A 27285-nucleotide genomic window follows, 5' to 3' on the forward strand; every position below is an offset into this window, starting at 1 on the left:
TCAATAAACTCTTCCCTTAGTTCATTTTCTTGCAGACTGAGGGCACACCGTCTGTTTTCCACTTCCGGTGGGCATTCTATAGAAAGTTCTATACATCTTCCCGTGGCACCTTCTCCAATTTCATCCTGTGCCATCCGCTGCTGTCATATGGGAACTCACTGGCCTACAACTCCTCAACATTGACTGCATCAGTTTCCACAGTCTCCTGTTCCTTCCCTTGCTGTCTAGATTCAAGTGAAAGCTTATACTGGTTTCCTGTGGAAGGCTCCAAAATATCTTGATATGGCACCTGACCAATCATTTCCTGTTCCACTTGTTTCCCCTCAATTTATATCCATTGTTCTATCCTACTGTGGTGCTTCCTGTATTAGAATTTCTACACTCAGTTCTTCACTTTGCAGATGCTCCATAACTTCAATTTCCATTTCTTTAACTTCTCCATTACTGATCTCCTTTTCTGCTTTTCCTCTTTGTCTTATTTTTTGTATTGTAAGGTTTTCCATATCCGGACTCGTTCGCCTTCTCTTCAAATATCTTTGTGGCTGCCTTCTCTATATTAACTTGACTTTCCCCTTTGCATAAATATTGCACTACATCAAATCTCCCTTTCTTTTCCATGTCCATATTTTCAAAAATGTCTAGATTTTATTATTTTCATTTTCACACCCTCGGATGCTTCTTTTCCTAAACAGATCAAAGTTTCTTGATCTTGGGGGGGGGGGGCAGCGTATTCTTTGATCAGATCCCGCTGCATCCGGATGACGTGTGCCATATAGTTCAGCGCCCTCATCGAGAAGGTTGCTGAACTGAAGGCCCGCTTCCCAAGGCGGTCCTTCGCACGAGACTCCTTGCTCGGTGGGTGGACCGTGGGGTTCTCCTGAGCCAACTCTCTCTTGGTGGCAGACGCCACCAACATGGCATCCACAGGGGGACCTCTGCTCCAATGGGTTCTCTCTGTGGGGGCACTCAAGATCCTGTCCGGACGCTTGGGGACTGGCTCTACAGTGTCCGGCTCCCTCCAAGCCCTGGTGGCAATAAGGTCCACCAGGGGGTCGGGGGGGGGGAACACCCAAGAGGTAGATGGCCCTGCTTCGAATGCCTCTAGGAATACGGACTCATCGGAGGAAGACTTGGGGGCAGACCAACCCCCCCTGATCCTAAGCATTTCCATGATGTCTCCAAAGGAGACATCCTTCGGGGGTGACCTTGGGGAGCCTTCCCCTTCATCTAAGTCCGTATCTTCCGTAAGGGACTCGGGGGAGTCCACGTGCCTCCTCTTACACTTAGACTTGTGAGGAACCTCCTCGGGGAGGCTGTCCGAGGAAGTCTCACCAGCAATGTCATGTTCCGAAGCAACATCCCGAGGCGCTAAAGCAGGCTGCCCCAAAGGCCGGGTGATGGGAGCCTGGACCAGCTGAGAGGGAGTGCAGGGGGGAGCCGAAGCCAGGACTGGAGGTCCGGATGCACTCAACAGTGCCCTCTCCACCGCAGCGAAAGCCGAGGGGGAGCCACCCTCGATAGGATCAGAGAGTCGACTCCCACCCGGATCCGAAGCGGGGATCGGACCCGGGGCCGAGACCATCGGATCCGAAAGACCCGCGTGCTCCGACAGGGACGGAGCCGAATGCACACCGAATCCCTCGGATCCGAAACTCAGCCCGCGGCTCCGAGAGGTCGGATCCGACAAACTCGAGGGAACAGTTGGAGCTGAAGTGCCCAGCACTATCGGCTCCGACCCACCCCCGGATCCAACGTGGCTCGACTCCGAACGCTCCGAACCCAAAAAACGGGTCAGAGAAGGAGCGATTGGAGCAAAGAATGAGGTCGAGCTCCCCCCCGGAGGGGGGGGGAGGAGGCAAGAACACTCCCATCTGCAGCTGGGCCTGGATGAACCTCCTTATCATCCGGTCCATGTCTGCATCTGACATGCTATAAGTGGACCTCGAAGAGGCCACCGAGGCAGGCCTGGAGTGCCGCCTCGATGACCTCGACGAGGAACGGGTCACCCCCTCAGGTCCCGGTGAGAAGCAAGGGGATCGGATCCGAGGAGGCGGCGATCCAGAAGCCCTGGAGGGAGAAGCCCGTTTGGTGGGCGGGGCTGAGGAGGAGTCCTCGGCCCGCCGCTTATGGTGCTTCTCTCTCCGCTTGTCTTTCTTGGCCTCCCTCTCCTCCGGAGCCGAAGCGGGAGGTTGAGTCCCGACTGGAGGGAGGGGGGCAGGAGTGGCCGCCACCAAGGGCTGGATAGCGGCCACAGAAGTACCGGAGGCCGGAGCCTGATCTAGGGGCAAAAGGCCCGAAAGAACCAGCTTCGACCTCCGGTCCTTAAGTGCCCTGGGGTTGAACGCCGCACAAATCGCACATCCAGAGGAGAGGTGTTCAACCTCAAGGCACCTAATGCACCGAGTGTGGCCATCCGCCGGTGAAAGCTTATGGCCACACTCGGTGCACTTAAAAAAATGGCTTTAGGGGCCTCAGGCATTTTAAATAAAAGGGAAAACACTCTCACTAGGCCCTTAAACACACCACACACGCGCGCACGCACACACGCGCACACACACGCGCGCACACACGCACACACGCACACACACGCACACACGCACACGCACACACACACGCGCACACACGCACACACGCACACACGCACACACACACACACACGCACACACACACACGCACACACACACACGCACACACACGCACACACACACACGCACACACACACGCACACACACACGCACACACACACGCACACACACACACGCACACACACACGCACACACACACACACACACACACACACACACACACACACACACACACACACACACACACACACACACACACACACACGCACGCACACGCACGCGCACACACACACAATACGACCAGCGAGGAAGGGAGGAGAAAAGGATCACAAAAAAAAATAAAATTTAGTTAGCTAAAAAAGGCTATAGGGTACCTAACCACTCACTCTCACTCACAGCAACAGAAAAATAGGAAGAAAATTAGCAATTTTTTTCTCACAAGTTTGAATCCACCAGGAGCTTAGGAACCTAGCTTGTAGCTTGAAGCGCGGCAAACTAGATCTGGGGTCAGTCAGGGTTGGCAGGGGATTATGGGTAAAGGGAGGAGCTAGGAGCTCGGATCTATGCTGTGGTAGAAGTTGCCGGCTCGGATCCGAGATCGGATCCGTATCCCAAAGGTTGCTGACTAATGAAGTGCCTACTTCAGATCTAATTTTAAGTTTAAAGAAAGAATTGTGTCCAGTCAGCAATTCTTAGGAAAATTGAGAGCAATGCCCTATGTAAACATATTATAGATCCCGGGGATTTAAATTCAGGATTCTTCAGAAAGTATACATTAATAAGAGACGTGGAGATATTGTTAACAGAGAGAGAGGAGTACAAATAGATACTTTTTCAGGGCTGATGTACCACCGGGATTAAATAAAGTCAACAGTATAAAACCTATTTTTAAAATATAAAGAGTTCTTATGTTTAAATTTTTTTTTTATGTTTTATTCAGTTTTATACAATGTATTTTGTATGTGTTTTAACGTTTTATACCTATTGGGTGTGTTATTTAATTAGTGTAATTTAACTGGCTGGCTTGGAGTATATAATGTATGTTTCTAGAGTTTTTTGCACTTGAAAAAGTCTCTCTTCACTTGAAAGCTTGTCGTGAATAATTGTGAATAAACACTTCCTGTGGATGTTCGTGTCTTGGTTTATATACTTGGTGTACCTCAGAAACAGATATGGTAAAGCTGCTTGAGCAGGTCCCTTTGAAGTTGGGTGAAATGTGACATGTAGTTAAGTGCCCGCAGCCCAAAAGTCGCTGAGGGGAACACCCACTTTTCATGTCTGTCAATTGCCTGGGACTCTTGTTTTGGGGGAGATGGACAGATTGCTCTGTTCTGCCAGCTCTTTCTTGGTGGCGGCAGCTACGATGATTGCATTAACTGGCACACCTTTTGACCAGAACTGCTCGTCAGAAGGGGGACTAAGAAACTTGTCAGCACGTTTGGCAAGAGGCTCCACACTATCCAGCTCCTTCCATGCCCAGCTGACGATGAGGTCTATAAGTCCGGCCGTAGTGGGGGAAACCCAGGATGAAGATGGTCCCATCCAGAAAGACAGACTCCTCAGAGGACAGAGAGAAGGGAGACCAGCCACCCTTAAGCTTAACGATTTCCAGGATATCCCCAAAAAAAGACATCCTCAGGCAGAGACCTGGGGACCCATCTCCTTCATAGAGGTCCATATCTTCAGTGAGTGATTCGGCAGGGGAGTCCAAATGTCTCCTTACATGATCTCTTCAGAGGAACCTTCTCCAGGGGTGGCTCGGGGAGGACTTGGAAGAGAGGCACCTCGAATGGGGCAGCTCCCACCTGAAGGCTGGTTTAATAGGGCTGACCTGGGACAGGATGAGTGGAGGGAGTGTCCCTGTAAGGCCGGGGAGGACACACACTGGGAGGAAGTCCTCTCTACAACCCAGAAAGCTGAAGGACTGGACGATGTTCCATCCGCACTCCCACCAGGAAGGCCCATCTGGGGAGAGAGACTAGTGCAGGCCAGAACCACCAGGCCTCCAGATAGTACTTGGCCCCAAGCTGTCAAAGGCCGAAGCACCAAAGTGAAGGTACCGGTCCGAGAAAACAGGTACAGAACCCCGACCCAAGGACTCAAGGGTGACCACTTTGGCTTAAGACTCCACCTGCCCAGTGAGAGGCCCAGCAGAAGCAGTCAGGGACTCCGATGGGGTAGGGATAGAAAGGTCCCTATGAATCACAGTCTGCCTCTCCGTGCTATCCAAGGCCAGGATGTCCAAAACCAACCTGGTCAGACAAGAAGAGGCCAATAAGGGAGTAAGAGATGGCCCCCTAGCAAGATGGGCAGTGGAAGCGAGAAGCACCAACTCAATCTGAGTTTTGAGAAAAGAGATCATCCTGTCCATGTCAGAAGGTAGTAAACTGCTGTGCTTGGAGAGTGAAGGAGAGTGTCCCAAGCCAGAACCTGAAGGGGAATCCTCGATAACAATAGTGGGATCTGACACTGATCCCTGATCAAACATATTTGGATCCCATGACAAGGTAGGATCTGAAGGCTTAGATCCAACAAGTCTGGGATCCGGGTCCAGATCCGAAGGCATCTAACCGGAGACCCTGGATCCGGTGATGGATTCCCGCAATCACAGATTTGATGGCCACGGAGCAGAAGCCCCGGATCTGTGAGAGTTACTCATCTTAGGATCTGAAGCCATCGGATCTGACTGTGTTGAAGCTGGGGTTGGATCAGACAGCCTCTCCTTTTTGGAAGAGGAAAACCCCAGAGGCAGGGGGGGTCTTCCTGTTGTGCTCTGGGGGTCCACACTTGGCAGGGGAATGAGCCAAAGGATCACCGTGAGCCACCCCTTTCAAAAGTAGTTAGTTTCAGAGCTTGAACAAAGCCCTGGGGTTGAATGTGGCACAAATGTCATATTCAACCTCCAGGTGGTTGGCACCAAAACAATAAAGGCACACCTCGTGCGAATTGAAAGCAGGCATTTTCCAACCGCACGAAGAGCATTTAAAAAATAGAGTTGTGTACACAACATAAATGTAGATGTTCGAATGTATTCACTGTTGCAGTCATCACATTTGGGTTATCTGCCTGCAGGTAGCCCTCAGCCGGCCCGAATACCAGAGTTTTTGGATTTCTGTGTCGGATGCTGTCGCTTCTTTTATGACATCAGGTCGTAAGGGGTATAAAACATGCATCCGACGCCATTCCATCAGTTTTTCTTGCCCCAGATGTCAGGTGCCCCCACAATAGGAAACAATTATAAGGTACGGTACACCCCCATCAAAAAGCAAATACACAAGAAAAAATAAATATATCAAAGAAGAAGGAAAGGTAGAGCCAAGAGAAGTCAGGGGGCTGGAGGGAGGGTAACTAAGACCGCAACAGTGAATACACTCGAACATCTACATTTATGGTAAGTGTACACAACTGTACTATGTTCTTCGTGTTTCACTGTTGCAGGCATCACATTTGGATTGATTCCAAAAGCTAAGGAAGGGAGGAGGTAGTTAAAGAGCATTAGGGCCAGCTATTAAGCCCTGCAAGACTGCTGTGGCAAATCCGGCTCTGGATTTAGAAAAGATAGGCATGTGGTAATGCTTGGTGAAGGTATGTACAGAGCTCCAGGTAGCAGTTTCCAGGATGTCCCTGGTAGGGACTCCTCTGAGAAATGCAGTAGAGGTAGATGCAGCCCTGGTGGAATGTGATCTTATCCCCTTGTGGGGTAGGTTTTCCATGGTGCTTGTAGCAGAAATGCAATGGGCTATCCATTTGGAAATGGTTTGCTTTGAAATGGCCTTCCCCTCTGCCCCTGCAGCAAAGCCAACTAAGCAGCTGTTCAGATTTTCTGAAAGGCTTAGTCCTGTCCAAATAGAATCTAAGTTGTCTGTGCACGTTCAGAGAGTACAGTATTCGTTCCCCTTTGTTTTGTGGATTAGGGAAAAAAGTAGGCAAATGAATAGACTAATTTAGGGCCACACTGGAAACCACCTTGGGCATAAAGGAAGGGTTAGTCTATCCTATCCGCATGGAAGATAATGAAGGATTCCACTGCCATGAAGGCCTGTAATTCAGACACTCTTCTTGCTGAAATGATGGCTAGAAGGAAAGTACAGTTGTGTACACCTACCATAAATGTAGATGTTAGAGTGTCTTCACTGTTGCAGTCATGACTGTAGGGTTCTCCCCTGCCGGCAGGCAGCCCTCGGTCGGCCAGAATCCCAAAGTCTGGGTCCGGCGTCGGCTGTTCAACCATGCTCCCTGACGTCAGAGTGCCAGGAGTATAAAGCTGACAGCAGATGCCATCTTCTCCAGTTTTTCTTGCCCCAGATGTCAGGAGTCCCAAAATGAAAAAGGTTCCATAACCTTTGCAAATACACCTCAGAAGAATGGTGAAAAAAGGAACTGCACAAAAGTAAACATAAGAGGGGACAGGAGGGAGGGAAACCCAGACTGCAACAGTGAAGACACTAACATCTACATTTATGGTAGGTGTACACAACTGTACTATGTTCATCGTGTTTCACTGTTGCAGTCATGACTGTAGGGTAGAATCCCAAAGCTGAAAAAAAGGGAGGTGGTCATAAAGAAGAAGGGGCGGCTAGAAGGCCCTGCAAGACTGCAGAGGCAAAGCCTGCCCTAGACTTAGAGTAGCGAGGTAGATTGTATTGCTTAGAGAAAGTATGCACTGAACTCCAAGTTGCAGCCTCCAAAACGTCTTTGGTAGGAACTCCCCCGAGGAAGGCCGCAGAAGTGGCAGCCGCTCTGGTGGAATGAGTCTGTATACTCCCTGGGATTTGCTTTCCATGGTGCGAATAACAAAATCTGATTCCATGAGCAATCCATTTAGAAATGGTCTGTTTTGAAATGGCTTTACCTTGGGAACTTGAAGCATAAGAAACAAACAATTGTTCTGATTTTCTGATGTCCTTGGTTCTGTCCAGGTAAAAACGTAGTTGTCCGTGTACATCCAAGGAATGTAAGATCCTTTCCCCTTTATTTTGAGGAGTGGGGAAAAAGGTTGGCAAGTGGATAGTTTGATTTAAAGCCACCTTGGAAACCACCTTAGGCATGAAGGTAGGATTAGTCCTCAAAGATACCCTGTCTTGATGAAAAATAATATAAGGTTCCACAGCCATAAGAGCTTGTAACTCTGAAACTCTCCTGGCAGAGGTTAGGGCTAACAAGATAGCCGTCTTCCAAGATAAAAACTTGATGTCAGAAGAGGCAGCAGGCTCAAAAGGAGGCAAGGTTAGTTTTTCCAAAACATAGTTGAGATCCCAAGCAGGAATGGGAGGAGATCTAGGAGGTCTTAAGTTCTTAGCTCCTGTGAGAAACTGTCTCATGAGCTGGTGGGCAAAGATGGGAGGGTCTGTATTATAATGAGGAGAAATAGCAGAGGCATGTATCTTAATGGAAGAGAAAGAGAGACCCTCGTGTAAGAGATCTGTCAAGTAAAGTAAAATTAAGGTAATGTTAGGAAGAAGAGGATCAGAATCCTGAGCCTGCATCCAGGAACAAAATCTTTTCCATTTTCCTGCATAAGATTTTCTAGTGCTAGGATGTCTGGCTTCTAAAATGACATCCATAACCTGCTTGGGTAGGAAAGAAGAAATCAAAGGCCCTGGAATAACCAGGCCGCCAGGCTGAGAGATCTGACATGAGAGTGTAGAACTTGACCCTGATGTTGGGACAGAAGGTTCGGAGACTGAGGCAAAACCGAAGGGGGCTCCAGACATAGGCTTTTTAGAGTTGGATACCAAAACTGCCGAGGCCAATTTGGAGCCAGCAAGATCATCATCTTGGGCTTGTCCTGTTTTATCTTCAATAAGACCCGCGGAAGAAGAGGAAGAGGCGGAAAGGCATATCCCGAGAGGTTCCTCCAAATGAATGACAGGGCATCCACTTTCCAAGCTTCTCTGTGGAAAGACCTGGTGCAAAAATTCTGTAGTTGATGATTGAGATGGGATGCAAAGAGGTCTATGTGAGGACATCCCCAGACTGCTGTTATCATCCTGAATATTTTGGTGTACAGCATCCACTCATGTGGATCCGAAAGGTTTCTGCTCAGACTGTCTGCCAGGAAGTTTTGTTTCCCTGGTAGAAAATGAGCTTGAAGATCCAGATTGCAGGCTAGAGCTGTGCTCCATAGATCCATGGCTAGTCTGCAAAGGGGGTAGGAATGAGATCCCCCTTGCTTGTTTATGTACCACATAACTGTGGTGTTGTCTGTCCGTATTAGTAGTTGTCCTGGTTGTAAAAGATTCCTGAAGGCCAATAGAGCTTTCTGAACGGCTAACATTTCCTTTAAATTGATATGCAGGTGCTTCTGATCCTTTGTCCAAAGGCCCTGCAGACAGTTGCCCTGAAAATGGGCTCCCCAAGCATAATCCGAGGCGTCCGTGGTTAGAATCTGAGTGGCAGGAGGCAGACGGAAGGGTTTCCCTTTGTTTAGAGCACATGCCCTGGACCACCAAAGAAATTCCTTTTGAAGGCAAGGAAGGACGGAGATCAGTATGTCTAAACTGTGGCAATGCTGAGACCATACACTTTTTAGGTACCACTGTATTTTCCTCACGTGTAGTCTTGCATATGGTACGAGAAGGATGCAGGAGGCCATGTAACCCAAAGCCTGCAGGAATTTCCTTGCAGATAGTCGAGTTAAAGTTGCCAAGGTTTTGAAAGTTGAAGCCAGCTGTAATTGTTTTTCGGATGTCAGAAATGCCATCTGGGTTGTAGTGTTTAGAAGAGCACCCAGAAAAGTTAACTGTTGTGATGGTGTCAAATTTGACTTTTTTATGTTTACAGAGAATCCCAGGAACTTGAGGAGTTTCTGTACAAATTCTAGATGCTGAAGTAAGACATCCTTGCTGTCTGCCTGAAATTAGACAATCGTCCAGATAAGGGTAAATTTGAATTCCCTTGAGTCTGCAGTAAGCTACTACTGGAGCCAGGCATTTGGCGAAGACCCTGGGTGCAGTAGACAATCCAAAGTGCAGCGCAGAGAATTGAAAGTGCCTCGATCCGGCCTTGAACCTGAGGTATTTTCTGCGATCCTGCCTGATGGGAATGTGTAAATATGCCTCCTTTAAATCCAAAGTTACCATCCATGCATCTTTGGACAGCATTGGAAGTAGCTGCTGTAGAGTAAGCATCTTGAATTTTGGAATCTCTAGAAAGGTGTTCAAGACCGACAGATCCAGAATGGGTCTCCATGAGTTTTGCTTCCTTGGGACTAGAAAGAGCCTTGAGTAAAAACCTTTTCCCATCTGTGAAAGTGGAACCAGTTCTATGGCATTCATAGCCAAAAGAGCTTCCACCTGGTGTAAGGCCTCCATCCATTGATGTTTTGGAAGGTCTGGCCATCCGCTTGGCCTTGGTAAGGTATGAGAATGGAATTTGTAACCTCTTAAAACCACATCTAAAACCCACTTGTCTTGGGTTGAGTCCAATTTTGATAAAAAAGAGAGAGTTTTCCTCCGAGAGGGGCTTCCAGGCAAGAAGTTCCTGTAGTCCAACAGAGGGAGTCATTGAGTTTGTTTCCTTTGAGTTTGTGACCTGTCCTCTCCTCCCCTAGGGGTGGAAGCAGTCCAGTGTCTTGGTCTATAAGAAGCTTGTGTTTGAGGCCTTCCTCTGGAGCATCTATATCTACCCCTCTGAGGCCTGTCTGAAGTGGGAAAGTACCAATTTTTTGAAGGCCAATTCCTGCTAAATCTAGGTGGCTGTATTTGTAAGAAATCTTTAACTGTTTGCATGGATTTCGCCTTATCCTCCATCTTTTTAATCACCTCTTCAGCTTTTGATCCAAACAAAACATTATGCTGAACAGGAGCATCCAATAATTTAGCCTTTACTTGTTCAGGCAAATTTTGTTCCTTTAGCCATGCATGCCTTCTAATGACTGTGCCGGTGGCCGCAGCCCTACAGGAAGCCTCCAAGGCATCAAATCCACAGTGTAAACCATGCTTCCCAACTTGTTCAGTGGCATGCAATAAGTCATGTAATTCCTTATCTGCACAGGCAGAAATGGAAGTAAGCTTTTTTTTTTTTTTTTTAAGACAGACAAGAGAAATTGCTGGTATTTAAGCATATGAAACTGACAGTTTAAAGCCCTAATGGACAAAGTAGCAGAAGTGTACACCTTTTTGCCCCATCTTTCTAAGGATCGAGAATCCTTTTCAGTAGGAATGGGATTTTTGGCAGAAGCGGCCTTAACTCCCTTAGGACCCTGAGAAATGGTTTCAGGGTCAGCAGAAGGGTTCTTGTATAAAAACTGGTGGGAATCAGGAACCCTGTAATATCTATCAGGCTTAACAGGAGCAGGAGGAAAAGAGTCAGGGGTTAAGTTAGCCTCCGAAAAGGCATCATCCACAATACCCAAAACAGGAGGAATAGCCAGGGGTCTATGTTGGGGAAGAAGAAGAAAATCCCTCAGTCTTTTCTTAGATTCCAAATACTCCTGTCCTTCCCAGTGGAAAAGTTCCCTCATTTCATGCAAAGTTTCCCCAAAAGAGAAATCCTCAGGGGGAGAAGCTGAAGGAATGGATTCCTCAGCATCAGAATCCTCATAAGGAGGGAAAGAATATTCCTGGTCAGAAGAAGAAACTGAGGAAACAGAAGCCTGATCAGAGGACTCATAATAAACATCCTGCCTTGGCCTTTTATCTGGAGGGGGATGTGAACCCCTAATCATAGTAAGTAAATCCTCCGCCATCTTGAGTAACTGTTTCTGTGACTTGGGAGCCGGTTCAGAAGAGGCCTGTGTTGCAGTCTTTGATTTAGAAGGAGTCTTTGCCTTTGTCTTTGGCTTTGCCTTTATTAGAAGCCGAGTAGGCCTGAAAACCCCTTCGGAAGCCGGTACCTGCACAGCGGCTCCGGACCCATCCGAAGGAGCATTGTCCGAAGGTCCTGCAATAGAAATATTTAAAGGCCTGGTTGGCTCCTCATGAGAGTCTGTTTCGGCCATCGGTTCTGAAATGGCCGACAACAGGGGCTGCAAAAGCGCCTCACTGATGACGGCCGAACCTGAAACTGGCTCCGCTTGTGCGCTATCATCAGATTTGGACCTCGGAGGCCTGTCTTTATCCTTGCGACGTTTGTGAACTCCAGTAGCTGGAACCGTATCCAACGACATTTTGTAGTTAAAGTGCCTACCGAAGTAATGAAAAGCAAAATCATACCTTCGCTTAATTGTACGTTGATTGAATCTAGCACAAAACCGACAACTAGCTACGTCGTGGTCAGGGCCTAAGCAAGGAATACAATAAGAATGAAAATCCTTATGAGGTATTTGCTTCCCACAAGAAATACAATTATTAACTTTTTCTGACATCGGAGTGGAGCAAGAAAAAAGTTTCCCCCAACGGGGTACTTAGCTTAGAGTGGGGAAGAAAATCTTCGGACTGAAGTTTATCAGAAAAAATCGTCAGGAGTCAGCCGACCTGCACTTGCGAACTGCTATCACCGCACGGCAAGAAAGACTGGAGAAGATGGCATCGGCTGTCAGCTTTATACTCCTGGCGCTCTGACGTCAGGGAGCATGGTTGAACAGCCGACTCCGGACCCAGACTTTGGGATTCTGGCTGACCGAGGGCTGCCTGCCGGCAGGGGAGAACCCTACAGTCATGACTGCAATAGTGAAACACGATGAACATCGCTGTTTTCCAAGAAAGGAATTTCAACTCTGCTGTTGTACCTGGCTCAAGGGGGGGGGGGTTTGAGCTTTTCCAATACAAAGTTAAGGTCCCAGGCTGAAATGGGAACTCTCCTGGGGGGGGGGGTCTTAAATTTTTGGCCCCCTCTAACGAATTGTTTTAGCAAGGGGGGAGAGAAGAGGGCTGGCTCAGTTTTATAATGTGCTGAATGGCAGAGGCATGAATTTTAACTGACGAGAAGAATAGGCCCTTGTGGAGCATTTCTGTTAAGTACTCTAGAATATGAGGTAAGCTGGGCACCGTTGTGCCCATCCCTTGAGCCTGGCTCCAGGAACAGTATCTTTTCCACTTTTCAGCATAGGATTTTCTGGTACTAGGCCTCCTTGCCTCCAGAATGACATCCAGCACCTGCTTACTGAGTAATGCTAGATGAGAGCTCAAGGAATTAGAAGCTGAGGGTGCAGAATCTGTCCCGCCTGCTGGGACAGCAGGGAAGGGGTCTGAGGCAGGTGGCATGGTTGTAACAGTGTCATACTGCGCAAGAGGGAGTACCAGTGCTGGTGTGGCCAGTGGGGTCTACTGCAGTCAGTATTGTCCTTGGCTTGTCCCGTTTGATCTTTAGTAGAACCTTCAAGAGGAGAGGCAGAGGGGGAAGGCACAGACTGAGAGGCTTTCCCAGGTAGAAAACAGGGCACCCACTTTCCAAGCTTGACTGTGGGGAGTTCTGGTGCAGTATTTGTTCAATTGGTAGTTATGAGGGGAGGCAAACGGGTCTACCTCTGGAGTCCCCCATTTGTTCAAGAGGTTGAATACTTAGGGTTCTAGTTTCCATTCGTGAGGATCCATGAGATTTCTGAACAAGTCTGCCAGTGAATATAGTTTGCCTGGCAGGAATTGTGCTTGTAGGTGTACTTGGTAGCTCAAGGCTGTGTTCCACAGACCCATGGCTAGTCTTTAGAGAGGGTAGCAGTGGGATCCCCCCTGCTTATTTATGTACCACATAACTGTGGTGTTGTCTGCCTTTACCAATAGTTGCCCTGGAAGAGTACGGTCTTTGAAGGCTGTCAGAGCATTATGTACAACTAACCTTTCTTTTTGATCGATATGCAGGTGCATTTGTCTCTGGTTCCATTTGCCCTGATGCACTGCCCTGCCATGGGAGCCCCCCCATACATAGTCTGATGAGTGTGTCGTTAGGGATGGGCAGCAGGGGGTAGAGTGAAAGAGAGCCCCTTGTTGTGGTAGCAGGCCTCTGCCCACCAAAGGAACTCTGTCCTTAGACAAGGAATGATCGGAATCATCGTTTCCAGGTCCTGAGAATGTTGACTCCAAAGGCTTTTTAGATACCAATGGAGTTTCCTCATATGCAGTCTTGCACATGAAATTAGCAAATTGCAAGAGGCCATGAACCCCACAGTTTGCAGTATTTTCCTTGCAGATAGCTGGGTTTTTGTGGCCAATAGTTTGAAGTAGGTTGTCAAATAAACTTGTTTCTCCGGAGTGAGGAATGCCATCTGGGAAGTTGTGTTCAAGCTTGCTCCCAGAAATACAATCTGTTGGCAGGGTACTAAGTGTGATTTATTTTCATTGATAGTGTACCCCAGTGAGGTAAGAAGTCTCTTTACATATGCTAGGTGTTGTAAAAGCAAGTCCTGACTTTCCGCCTGAATCAGACAATCGTCTAAGTATGGGTAAATCTCAATACTACTTTGCCTGCAAACTGCAATGGCTGGAGCTAGGCACTTTGTGAATACCCTGGGCGCAGTAGATAAAGCCAAAGGGAAGTGCAGAGAACTGAGCCTGCCCTGAAGCGTAGGTGTTTTCTGCAAGATTCCCTTATGGGGATGTGCAGGTAAGCTTCTTTTAAGGCTAGGGGTTGCCAGCCAGGCATCCTTTGCTAGCATAGGAAGCAGCTGTTGGAGAGTTAGCATTCTGAATTTTGGAAACACCAGAAGGGTGTTGAGAATAGACAGATCCAGGATAGGATGCCAGGAGTTTTATTTTCTGGGAAACAGGAACAGTCTTGAATAAAAGTCTTGTCCCCGTTGTTCTTGCTGGGACAGGTTGAATACCCTTGATGCTAAGGAGAGAAAGTACTTGCTTTTGGACCTCCGCCCACTGGCTTGGGGGGAGGTCTGGTCATCCACTTAGGGTTGGGAGTGAGTGGAAGTGGAATCTGTATCCTAGGGAAACAATGTTTAAAACCCATTTGTCTTGGGTAATGTATTCCCAATTTTTTGCATGCAGGGCGAGTTTTCCTCCTAAAGATGCAAGTAGTTGAGCAGGGCTTGCAGGAGTTAAGGACAAGACATTGTGCAATTTTACCATAGTGGGTGGCTTACTACTCCATGTTTTGGACATGGGAGCACCCCATTGCTTAGATCTGTGCATAACCTGAGACTGAAGTCTTGGTGGTCTGCTGCCCCTGGCTTTGGACTGAGAAGGCCTGGAAGGGACTGGAAAGGATGAGTTCTTTGAAGGCCAATACCTACTGAATCTAGGTGGCTGTACTTGTAAGAAATCTTTAACAGTTTGCATAGATTTAGCTTTTTCCTCCATCCTTTTGAGGACGACTTCTGCTTTATTGCCAAATAGGCGCTCTTGGTTTAAGGGTGCATCCAGTAATTTTGCTTTTACATGATCTGGCAAGTTTTGTTCCTTAAGCCAAGCATACCTTCTAAGTACCGAACCAGTGACAGCAGCCCTACAAGATGCTTCTAAAGCATCAAAACCACACTGCAAAGTAAGTTTACCGACTTGTTCTGTAAAATGCACTAAATTTTGTAAATCTTTGTGTTCTGCACAGTAAGGAATCAGCATCATTCTCCGTTTAATTAGCCCCATAATATGCTGCTGATACTTCAACATATCAAACTGGCAATTTAAACCCCTAATGGCCAGAGTAACAGATGTCTATACCTTCTTACCCAATCTGTCTAAAGCCCTAGAATCCCTGTCTGAAGGGGTAGGATTTTTGGCAGTAGTAGCCTTGATGCCTTTTGGTCCTTGGGAAATGGTATCTGGATTCGCAATAGGATTCTTGAAGAGGAATCTGTGAGAGAGTCAGGTACTCTCTAGTACCAGTCAGGTTTCCTGGGAGCTGGAGGCAAAGTATCCAGGGTAAGGCTGGATTCCAAGAAAACATCATCTACAACAGGAGAGATAGCTGGAGGCCTGTGTTGAGGAAGGTTTAGAAATTCCCAGAGTCTCTTTTTGGACTGAGAATAGTCCTGGCTTTCCCAGCAGAAATGCTCCCTAGGGGTATGCAAGGTTTCACCAAAAGAAAAATCTTCCAGAAGGGAAGCAGAGGGAATGGAATCCTCTGCATCAGAATCCTCATAGGTAGGTAAGGGTATGTCCTGGTAGTCAGAAGAAACAGAGATATCAGATTCCTGATCAGAAGAATCAGAAGGAAAATCAGTTCTAGGTCTCTTAGAGGGGGGAAGGCTGGCTTCCCCTAATTAATTAAAGCCAACATCCAACAATGTCCAGACCGAACAGTGAATGGAACCACCTAAACAGAGTTGGAGGATATAGCAACCCTGCTGGACAAACAATTTATCTCAAATTTTATCCCCAAGTCACTACCAGAAAATACCATCCACCATTTCTGCACCAACTATCACTAGACTGCAGGTCCACTGTGCTCCAAGGCTAAAAACACTGCTTCAGTGGGCCTGGATATCCAAGAAGGCCTTCTGAACAGCATGAAACAACCTAACAGGTCAGCTGGAATTTCTGTTTAATCACAGCATCTAGTCAGACTTGATGTCAAATGAATGGAGGACTACAACAGTTATACTGATATTCAAAGGGATGAGGTAAGGGGTCTAGTTCCCCAGGTCTATGGAAGAACAACTCTGACCAGTATCATATGCAAGGCCATGGAAAGAATAATCAATCGTAGAACTAACAAAGAATTACATAAACCTACAGACACTGGACCTTACCCAGTTTGGTTTTGTCAAACGCAGGTCATGCCTACTTAACCTGTTGGACTTAAAGGTGGTCTCCAAGGCTATGGATAACAGCAAAACAGTGAACACTGCCTATCTCGACCTGGGCAAGACATCTGATAAAACAAGTCACTCGAGCATCGTAGAAAAACTTATAAAATTAAGCATAAGCCCATATGTCATCTGATGGATAGCCAGCCGGCTCTCTGAAGAAGTTAGGATAGGTCAATCCCCCTCCGCAAAGAGGTCAGTCACTAGCACAGTCCCACAAAAATTGATGCTGTGGCCTACCTTTTTTGGCATCTACTTCTCTGAAATCAATGCAAAAGCCAAAGACTTCTGGCTGACTTAAATCGCAGACAAATGCAAACAAGGTGTGGTCAATGAAGCCCCTAAAGATAGTCACCCTCAAAAAGGCCTGACTTACTTACAGCTGGTACCACAGTCATGCACAAACTCAGTGGAAAGGAAAAAATTATTATATATACACGCGCACACACAGTATATATATATATATATATATATATATGTATATTATATATATATATATTATATATATATATATATATATATATATATATATATATATATATATATATATATATATATATATATATATATATATGGTTCCCCTTCACAATCCCGAATTACTGAATGCTTGAAATTCAGTAACTCGAGACTGTAAAGTCGAAAATGCAGAAGCGCAAATCTGCATAAGAGCAAATTCAATTATCTCAAATTCGCACTTATGCATGTCAGCTATGGGACGGGAAGTGTGAGAGTTGGAATGTTTTACCAAAGTGAAGGTAAGTGAGTGTGTGTGTGTGTTTTGTAAGTTGTGCGTGTGGATTAGGGTAGGGAGGTGGGAGTATGAGTGTGAGTGTTGGATGTGTACGTGTGATGTGTTTGCGTGTGCGCGATGCAGTTTAAAATGTGTGTGTGGTGTTTTTTTTTTTTGTGTGTGTATTAGTGCAATCTCGGAGTTAGAATACATAAGTAGGGGGGTGCAGGGGGGCTTGCTCCCCTGCATACATGTAGTGTCGGGCTTGTAGTGGGTTGTATGGTGTGCGTGTTGTGTGGTGTGTGTGTTCTGTATGTTCGTGTTTTTTTTTTTTTTTTCGTGCTTGTGGGTTTTGGGATTTTTGTTGGTTCGACTTTATAATTTCGGGTTACTGACTTTCGAGCATTCAGTAATTCGATATTATGAAGGGGAACCATTTTTTTATATATATATATATATATATATATATATACATACACATACATATATATATATATATATATATCTATATATATATATATATATCTATATCATCTATAGATTTATATAGATATAGATATATAGATAGATAGATATACATTTCCATCCTTTGGAAAGGACTGGCATACCTGGAAATTACCACACTGACAAAAACATCCCTAAATGTAAACCCAGTGTTCAAAGTTCTAAGAATGCATGTTGACAGTAACCAGACTTTTGACCACCACATCTCTACTGTGGCGAGAAAAACATTCTAAGTTGCACAACTTATAAGTAAGGGCATAGCATCTAGGTACAGAGTCATCATTGTTCCACTGTGATCAGCTCTCAGACCAGAGTACAATACACGTTTCGGCATGTACTTTACCAGGCATTTGCAATGACTTGAGACCACAGATGGTCTTTAAAAAAGAATATAAAGGAGTAAACTAGTCCTATGTGGACAGTCTTAAAGCCATGTCCCTGTACATAGTCTTCTACAGACTGCTGCAAGACGATCTATGCCTAGCCTGCAATCCATAGTCTGATCCCACAATGTTGGATTTGTTGCATATCTGCAAAACAACAGGTATCAGAAATGCCCATTCTAAGGACCCAAACCTCATCTGTGACAAAAACAACACACGGAGGGATAAGCATGCGTTTCACAGAGTAATCCTTTTATGGAACAGGCTTCCCAACCACGTAAAGTAAAACTCAACCCTAACCATACTCAAACTTAACTCTGAACCAATGAATCGGAAGGAAATCACAAATTTACCTGTGGTCCGTTACCAAAGTCCTTAATGCTCAGGGGCAGCCTGTGAATGTTGTGTGTACAAGCCTATATCATAACTTGTAAATTCCATAAGGTATTGACACATCAGCAATATCTGAGGCAAGCTTGGCTAGGCTTAAAATGGTTATTGGGCTGACAGCCTAGTAACCATCTATAAACCTATGCAAATGTCTTAAGCCTTGATGTGATAAAGCATGGTAGTTGCTCGTAACCTAAAAAAGGCTGTGGGCCCCATCTCTGAATTAGAAATAAATGGAGAAAATATGTAGTAATCAGAAAAAACACCAGCCTACTCCTAAAACAAAGACTTAGGGCTTGGAAAAAAACTTGCATCCAAAAAACAAATACGACTAGACAAGAAAAAACACTGCTCTGAAGTCCAGGCAAAACAAGACAAACCCTCAAAAGGTTTTGGGCAGCTATCAAAATACTTCAACCAGGGAAAACTGCTATCCAACCCTCAATATTGACACCACCACTAGCAACACTGCAACTCAATTTAATGGAATACTTTACTAATTCCACTCAAACTCTGATTAGTAACAGCTCTCCTATAACTTACACAAACCTCCAAACCCCAACAATTGACCAGAATTGCTTCAACCTTCACCCAGTCACAACCAACACAATATATAAATACCTGACAAACCTAAAACCCACTACCCTTGCGGTTGACAGACTCCCAGGTGAATACCTCAAGAATGCAGACAAAGCAAACTCATACCTTTCTCCATATTAATACATAGGTCAACCACTGAACAACATAATACAACCCTCTGGAAAATCTCTCATATTATACCAATGCACAAAGGTGGCAATTCAACTGAATTATCAAACTAGCGCCCAATTGCCACACTATCCCCCCTATCAAAAATAGAGATGCACACATTTCAATTACTAATCTACTGACTCCAACACAACATGGTTTTCATCCCAATCATAGTACTAACTATTGCCATTATCAGCTTCATCAATGCTGTAAAACAGCAACATAAAAAAGGAAATCTTGTCTCTACTATCTTCTTGGATCTCTCCAAAGCTTTTGATACAGTCTCTCATTCCTAACTTTAACTGCAGTCTCTGAACTCAGGCTACACAGCTCCACATCATCATGGTTCAAAACTCTTTCCCAAACTGTTAACAAGCTGTTAAATGGGAAAACACCCTATCCCCCCTACTCCCCATAAAATTAGGTGTTCCCAGGGATCCATCCATGGACACCTTCTCTTTATCATTTTTACCAACAACCTATATAAAGCCAACCTCCAGGGATGCTAACCTGATCTACTATGCTGATGATTCAACCCTAATCTTCTCTGCTCCATCACCCCAACAATTACAGCAAATCACCTAAGAATCCTCGACACCAATAGAAACTTGGCTGACTCAACTTAGTCACCCAAAAAAAAAATAACGCTATTCCATCCCTCTAATGCTACTGACCCAATTGCCACATCCAAAATATCATCTCACAGCAGTCACTCAAACTAATATATTAGATGTAATTCTAGACAAGAAAACGAAATTTGACAAACATGCATCTCATATCATCACAAAGTTCATAAAAAACTTGGTACACTCTACAGATCCAAAAATTAACCTCCAATAGTAAATTCACCATTGCTAGAAACCACCTAACTCGCCACACTTTCTATGCCTCCCCAGTACTAATCAAACTAAAGTGACCTTAACAGACTATTCGCTATAACAAAAGTTGCAAAATTTTCCACCAGCTCATCCTACAGGTCTCACCATTGCCAGTCTCAAACTATCCTGGCTGGAATTACCAAACCGGTTAACCTTTAACCAACTTACAATAACCCACCAAATCCTCTATCAACCAAAAAAAAAAACAGCCCTACAAGGACTCCTATAACAATCATCTACCAAGAAGTATCAACAAAGCACTGGTTGAAATTTCTAGAAGTAAATACTACTCTGGGGACTCCCTCTACACTACTGCTGTCACAAGAGCAAGGAATACCCTTCCTCTAGATATCCGATCACTAGAAAACATACAGAACTTTAAGAAACTTAAATTCTACTCGTACAACTCATGGATATAACTCCTGCTCTAGTCCTGGGTAAATCCTACCAATTTTTCCTACTCCCACCTCATCATCATCTTTCTTTTATTCACAAAGCTACCTCATACACAACTACTAGTTACCAAATCAGACATAATGCATATTAGCATAACTTTATTCTTGCATACACTTAATTCTACTACAACTATACATTACACACACACACACACTTTACTGTTTGACAGTACTGATTATATCTACACTATATGCCTAAATTTGTGCAGTTCCTAATCTGTACTACAAAAGTTTCCACTGTTTGACTTTTTTATAATTGTCTGCAATTACTCTGTACATTTATTGTGTGATATTGAAATTGATATTACTTCATATAACATCGTATTATGTGATACTACAAATGCTACTCTTCTACATATTCTTATTCAATGATTGTATGACTCTGCAAATGTTTTCGACTTTATATATTCTTTACAGTATTACAGTATGGAACGTGTACTCCCTGGACCTCTGCTGAAAATGGGGAACGCTGCACAGTCAGACATTTCCTGGTAAACAAACTGTAAAATAAATAAAAATGACATTTGAGATTTTCTTGGTGTATTCGTAAGAAAGAATGAAATTTTCCCTAGTGCAAGAAAAGGCCCAAGTGTACCAGTGTCGTCCTCTGAAGAAGAAAAGTTAAATACAGTATATTAGCTTCTGAAATGTGTTGCAAAAGGCTGATAATCTAGCTTTCCTGTCCTGAAAAAAAAAATAAATAAATAAAAGGATACCAACGTTTGTGTGCAATGACAAATTTTGGTCAGAATGGCAATTAGAAATTGGCAAACATGCAACATTTCCACAACACTAAGTGCAGTTCAGTTCTCTTCAAAGTAAGGCATACCTAAACAGCACTTTGGTAAATCAGGCTTAAAACTGTATTTCTGTATATAAATAACACATTCATACACAACATATCAAACATTTTTTCATTAAAATTCAATACATAACAGCTGCTGCTCCTCTGCTTCTGAAGCTACTAACATAATGCAAGACATTTTTACCGGAAACTACACCAGTTATTCTCTAAAAAAAACTCATAATGTGTCAACCCTGTTTGGAGATGCAGAGCTTTACATACATACAGCAGAAACAGCTTGACAATTTCAGCACTATTTGAAAGTAACACAACTAAGTCCTGTAAGCGACAGTCTTGTCCTAACATTTGAAAATATATAAAGTCCTTCCAGAGATGTGCTTGAAGAACAAATAAGCACTGGTAGCAAAACTTAACCATAGCACTGAATTTCAGTTCAATCTGAAATAGGAAATCAGTCAAAATATTGGACACTGCTCCTAACCATAACAATTCTCAGTTTAAGAAATCACATCCTCCACACTACAAGGGTTTAAATACAGCATAACACCAAGTTCCCCTTGTGCTACTGCCGTCACAGGAGGTACAAGGAAAAAGAACAAAACAAAAGGACTCTCAAACTAAACATCTCAGAGGATACAGTTTACCAAAGCCAAATTTGAGGTAAATTTGGCTGCCCAAGTCAAGGAAAACCACAAGGCATTCTTTAGCTATGTCCGTAACCTCAAAGCCAATACACAATTGTGTGGAGAGCTCATTTTAAGTGGAGCTACCTATATTGAGCCAAAAGCTATAGCAAACCTACTGGCTAATAAATTCAGCTCCAACTTTACCCCTCTCTCCCACCTCAACCTTCCCTCATGAAATACCATCAAATAATTCCCCCTGCTATCACTACAAACAGGTCCTTAATGCTCTAAGACCAAGAACACTGCATCAATGGGCCCAGAAAATATCCCAGGATGCCTTCTAATTAGCATGAAACGATCTCTCAGGGCCTCTGGAATTGCTATTTAACTACATCCTTTGGACAGGCTTCATGCCTCATGACTGGTGAACAGCAACGGACATCCCTCTACACAAAGGTGGGCCATCTACAGACCCTGGAAACTACAGGCCCACAAAGTCTCACTAGTCTTATATGTACAGCCATGGAAAGAAGCATCACGGAAAAAATAAACAGTGATGTAGTAAACCTTTGGCAATGGACAAAACCCAGTTTAGTTTTGTCGAGAGCAGATCATGTTTACTCAACCTGGCGGACTTCTTTGATGAAGTCACTAAAGCAATGGATGAGGTCAAAATGGTTCACGCTGCCTAACGTGACCTGGCCAATGCATTTGACACAATACCCCACTCGGGCATTATTGATAGACTCAAGAGGTTAATTAAGAACAAACTCATATGTCACCCGCTAGACAGCCATCTGGCTCACAGACAGGACCCAGGAATTTAGAACTGGGGGGGCCACCTCTACAAAGAGGCCAGTCACAAGTGAGTCCTTCAGGGATCAGTCCTTGGACCACTCCTTTTTGGCATTTGCTTCTCTGAAGTCAAGGCCAATGTCAGTGGTCTCTGGCTGACTAAATTTGCTGATGATTGCAAATTAGGAGCAGTCATCGAATCCCAACCTGAAACAAATGTTCTCCAGGAAGGGCTAACACAGACAACTGGTGTCAGAGCCATAGACTAAAACTAAATGCCAAGAAATGCACAACGGTATCCTTCAGGAAGTCATCCAGCCCTGGTAACTATCATATTGACAACACACCCCTTAGAGCTGATCCAGTACTCAGGGACTTAGGGACACACAAAGATAGTAATCTAGCCTTTGACCATTATGTGTCTACAATAGTGAGGAAATCATTCTATCTTGCTCAACTTAAACAAAGGTATGGAATCTAGGACCAAGGAAGTCATTGCTCCACTGTATTTGACATTCATCAGATGTATTGAGTACAATGCCCCACTGTGGTATGTACCTAACCAGGCATATGCAACTGTAACACCCATACAGCTTCCTCACTAAGAGCACAGGACTTAAGGAAAATGTCCTGTGCAGACCACCTCAAGGTTCTATCCCTGCATTCAGTATCCTATAGGCTTTTGAGGGGATATCTATGCCTGACATACAGGGCATTGTCAGACTCCACTCTGATGGACATCCTGCATATCCGCAAAACAAACAGCACCAGAATTATCCATTCTAAAGACTTAAAACTTGTCTGTGGTATAAACAGGACCTGCTGGAGAGAGAGAGGTATATATCCCAGAGATTACCCAGTCTCTGGAACAAGCTCCCCCATCCATGTAAAGCAGAGTTACTCCCTAACCCAATTCAAGTGCAACTTAGACAACTGGATGAGGAATAGGAAAGTCATCCCTGGTTTGGCACCTATGCCTCTAATGGACACAGGCAACCTGTAAATGGTTCATCTCCCAGGCCCTAGCTTGTAAACGTTTCATCTACACAGCCCCTGCTTACACTTACCAAGGGTAAAAAGGCAAAATTAAGCTAACCACACTGCTAAAGGAGACTCGCAAGCAAAACAACCAAACTGAGAAAAAAAATTGTGAGTCAACCAACACGGTCCAGGCAGGATAAACTTCTGCTGAACACCAAGAATGTATAAAAAACTGTTTTATTGAAGACGGTTAGTGCTTTCGCTGGGTTACCGCTTCATCAGACCAAATACAAAAGTATGTTAAAATACAGAAATATTTAAAACATAGCACAACCAATCAACTAAAACTAATTAAAAAAGACCAAACAAAGTGATGTGTAACCCATATCACTGCCTACTCAGTAGGGCTGGTTTAAGGGAGACACCACTATTAAGTCCTGTGTTTAGTTGATTGGTTGTGCTGTATTTTAAACTTCTCTGTGTTTTAACATACTTTTGTATTTGGTCTGATGAAGCGGTAACCCCATGAAAGCGCCAACCTTCTCCAATAAAAGTCTTTTTATACATTTTTGGTGTTCAACAGAAGTTTACCCTGCCTGGACTGTGTTGGTTGACTTTTCCCAATATAAAAGAAATTTGGAATCATCGACCAAAGAGGCTTTCAACTAGCTTCCATTGGTCAAAAGCCAAATCAGTTACACAAACTTCAACAAAATAACAGGAAGTGCCATATTCTATTTCACATGTCCAACAGGTTTCCATCCATAAATTCTTTTGAATTAAGTTTTTTCTTTTGGTCATCTCTCAATTCCATTTGCATTAAGCAAAGAGAATTTTCAAAGCTTTGACCATGTCCAAGGGACCTAGTCCAACTGGAAGAGTTAATATTTCTTCCAATCTGGAGCATTACCAGCATGGATTCAAGATAGGAAGGTGTTGTCTTAGTACCCAGTTGTCACAAACGCAATACAAGATTTAAGAGCTTTTTCATATCTGAATACATGGTGCCATCCAACAGTAAGCAAAAAATGGACAATTTGAACAGCAGGAAAAAGCCTGTCAATCAGATCGCAAGCACACCTACCTACCTAGAAGTAGGAAAGCTGCAGTGGATTCCAGGATATACTCCTCATAAACAGCAGCAGTAAGACTTTTCCAGTAACAAGGGACACTTACTAGGGCTTGGACCAAGTCCTAGCCATCTCCTATTATAATTTTCATATATTTACAGACATTTAGAGTCTTTTAGAGACAAAAGATCTAACCAAAAGTAAACTATCACCACACATTCATTTCAGATAGGAGTTTTAAATGAATGGTAAGGCATCATTCCTACACAACAGGTTTCAGACTGGCGTTTATATACCTGTGCATCATAAAAATTAAATTTCTCATTCTGATAAATGTTTTGTTCTTGATTTGCATATTTCAAGAAAACAAGCAGAAAATGGATTTAGACCACTTCATTTCATACCAATAAAATGGCGCGATTTTTTTCAAATTTTATCAAGAAAATATCTGCTTACCCATGTTTAGACTTTGAAAGTGTTAATTTGTTCTGAGGTTCTTTAGCTGAATGGATGTTCAGTTGCTTTTGAAGATTATTTTGAGGAATGGCAGCCATTCTGTTGAAGAGAAACATTTCAATACATCAAAATAGTTTAAGAATAGGCATCTGCTTTCCACTGCTGACTAACGCATTTGCATTTTGCCTGAAGAATACTCCTATTGCATGACAGTACAAAACTCTTTTCAGGTACAGTAGCTACTCTGTTAAATATAATTATACCCCTAAGTCAAAATTATTTCATTCCAAGTACCTGCATTCATTTGTGGATGTGCAAGTTTTAATTCTGGCTAAAGGGTACTCCTGCTCCTTGAAAGTACACCTTTTTTTTTTCTGAGAATACCCAGAATCCCACTGGGACAGAATTATGCAACAGAAATTATATATCACACTGAATGGCTTTAACTTCATGATAGTAGTAACAGAGTACCCCAAAACACACACTTCTTTGCACTGCAAGTAAATTCAAGTGAGGGAGCATCATTTTTCACAGAAACATTTTTTTTTTTAAATCAGCTGCTTTCCATTCCTATCGAAACAATACAATGTTACAAGAAAAATAAAATAGGAATGGCTTAACACCCAACAAATTACAATAACATTTCTCAGTATAAAGTGTTTCAAGAAATAGCATGTATTCTAATGCAAGCACATCATCCATGAACCCCGATTAGCAATAAAGATGCTCAACCAAGTTTCAAAGTTACTCATCCTCCATTAATGCTAAGAGTCAGAGTATGCACTTATTTGTCAAGTGACAAAAGGCTAAAACAAAAGTAGAAGAAATGTGGCCATTCAGATGTGCCAAGACTGAACATGAAGTTTCAAGAAATAGAAAAAGTAATGTCTTTTGGCTTTTCCCGGTTAGGGGTCGCCACAATGGAAAGCTGGTCCGCTTATGACTGGCAGTAGATTTTTATGGTGCCAAGGTGCCAGCCCGACACCCAGCCTTCAAGGAAGGCACACCCATTCATGCAGGCAACTACCTGCATGTCTTTAAACGTCTCACTCGACAGCAGGGAGGACATGCAGACTCCACACAGAAGGCGTTCCAGCAGAGAATCGAACCGGAAAACCTCTTGCTGCGAGGCAACAACACTAACCGCTGCACCACCACAGCCTACACTATAAAGTTCAAGCATATAGTCTTCAATTTAATAATCCACCCCTCTATTGTGAATCTTAATCTCGTCATACTCCGACACAATCCTTTCGCTGTTTTGTTGTTGACTCCGGACTCTACTTAAACAGATTCCATCCTTGCAAGCTGCACAGGTTGTCCATTTTTTTTTTGTCAGCAGTGGTTGTAGTTGCCCACTGTATCTGAGCCATGTTCTAGCTGGCAGACACCTACTAAGATGAAAGTTCGAAGACTGAGCATGGAGAGAAAACGGAAGAAGAGGACTGCATTTTCCAAAATTGCACATAAAAATTAAAAATTGGAGGAAACGTATTTTTGGAAAACAGTTGCACTATGTATACCAGGCAAGAGAGAGACCTATTTACCTCTGCAATCAGATGACAAGACACAGGTGTAAGACAGGAGTTGCTACATTTAGCTGTCTCCAGAACATACTTTCTGGAGATCTGAAGAGGTTTCTGGAAGCAGAACAGGTTACAGATGACATAAATGTTTAACAAAAGAGTGAGCCAGCAAATTAAAGGGGACTCTGTCAACCTTCTAAATAAGTAAAAAAAAAAAAACACACTCGCCAATGAAACCTTTTCCACTGTTCCCAAGGAAAATGCTCGACTAACAGACAAAATACTCAGAAGCTTGCCATAGGAATCAAGAGTACCTTGGACACCACAGACTGGTGTGCAGGGATATAGAAATGATTAGGAAAGATACATTTAGTAAATAAGTGGGAGAACTGTAAAACATCAATCCCATTAGATGAAGATTAGTCATGTACAACTGTGGTTTTGCAACAAAGAGATGAAGTTTGATGAGTCTGTTAAAATGGTGGAACATCTGTAAAGTCTGATCCTCCTTTGTAAATGTCAGTGAATGCACTGAAAAGTGACTAAATTTTTGCTACTTAAATTCTATAAAAGGTTTCAAAGTAAATTGCACATTATCTTCTTACAAGTATAACTTAGCTTTGGATAGTAGTACTATGAAGTTAAAGTATTTAAAATACAAGGTGGAGTGAAAATTACTGACTGTATAAGTTTTTATACTGTAATAAGATAAAAA

At 43.9% G+C, this 27285-nt stretch overlaps 1 protein-coding gene across 1 annotated transcript in view; it reads right to left on the reverse strand.

The window, feature by feature from the left end:
- BLM (BLM RecQ like helicase) overlaps positions 1-27285 on the reverse strand; it is a 1689823-nt gene that overhangs the window by 1552920 nt on the left and 109618 nt on the right. Inside the window, exon 2 of the mRNA XM_044077719.1 lies at positions 25045-25143. Coding sequence (XP_043933654.1) covers positions 25045-25142 — 98 coding nt within the window. The 5' untranslated portion in view covers position 25143. The remainder of the gene's footprint in view (positions 1-25044; positions 25144-27285) is intronic.

Source organism: Protopterus annectens, chromosome 7.part0 (assembly GCF_019279795.1).
Source record: "Protopterus annectens isolate FY-2018-M chromosome 7.part0, PAN1.0, whole genome shotgun sequence".
Classification (NCBI taxonomy): domain Eukaryota; kingdom Metazoa; phylum Chordata; order Ceratodontiformes; family Protopteridae; genus Protopterus; species Protopterus annectens.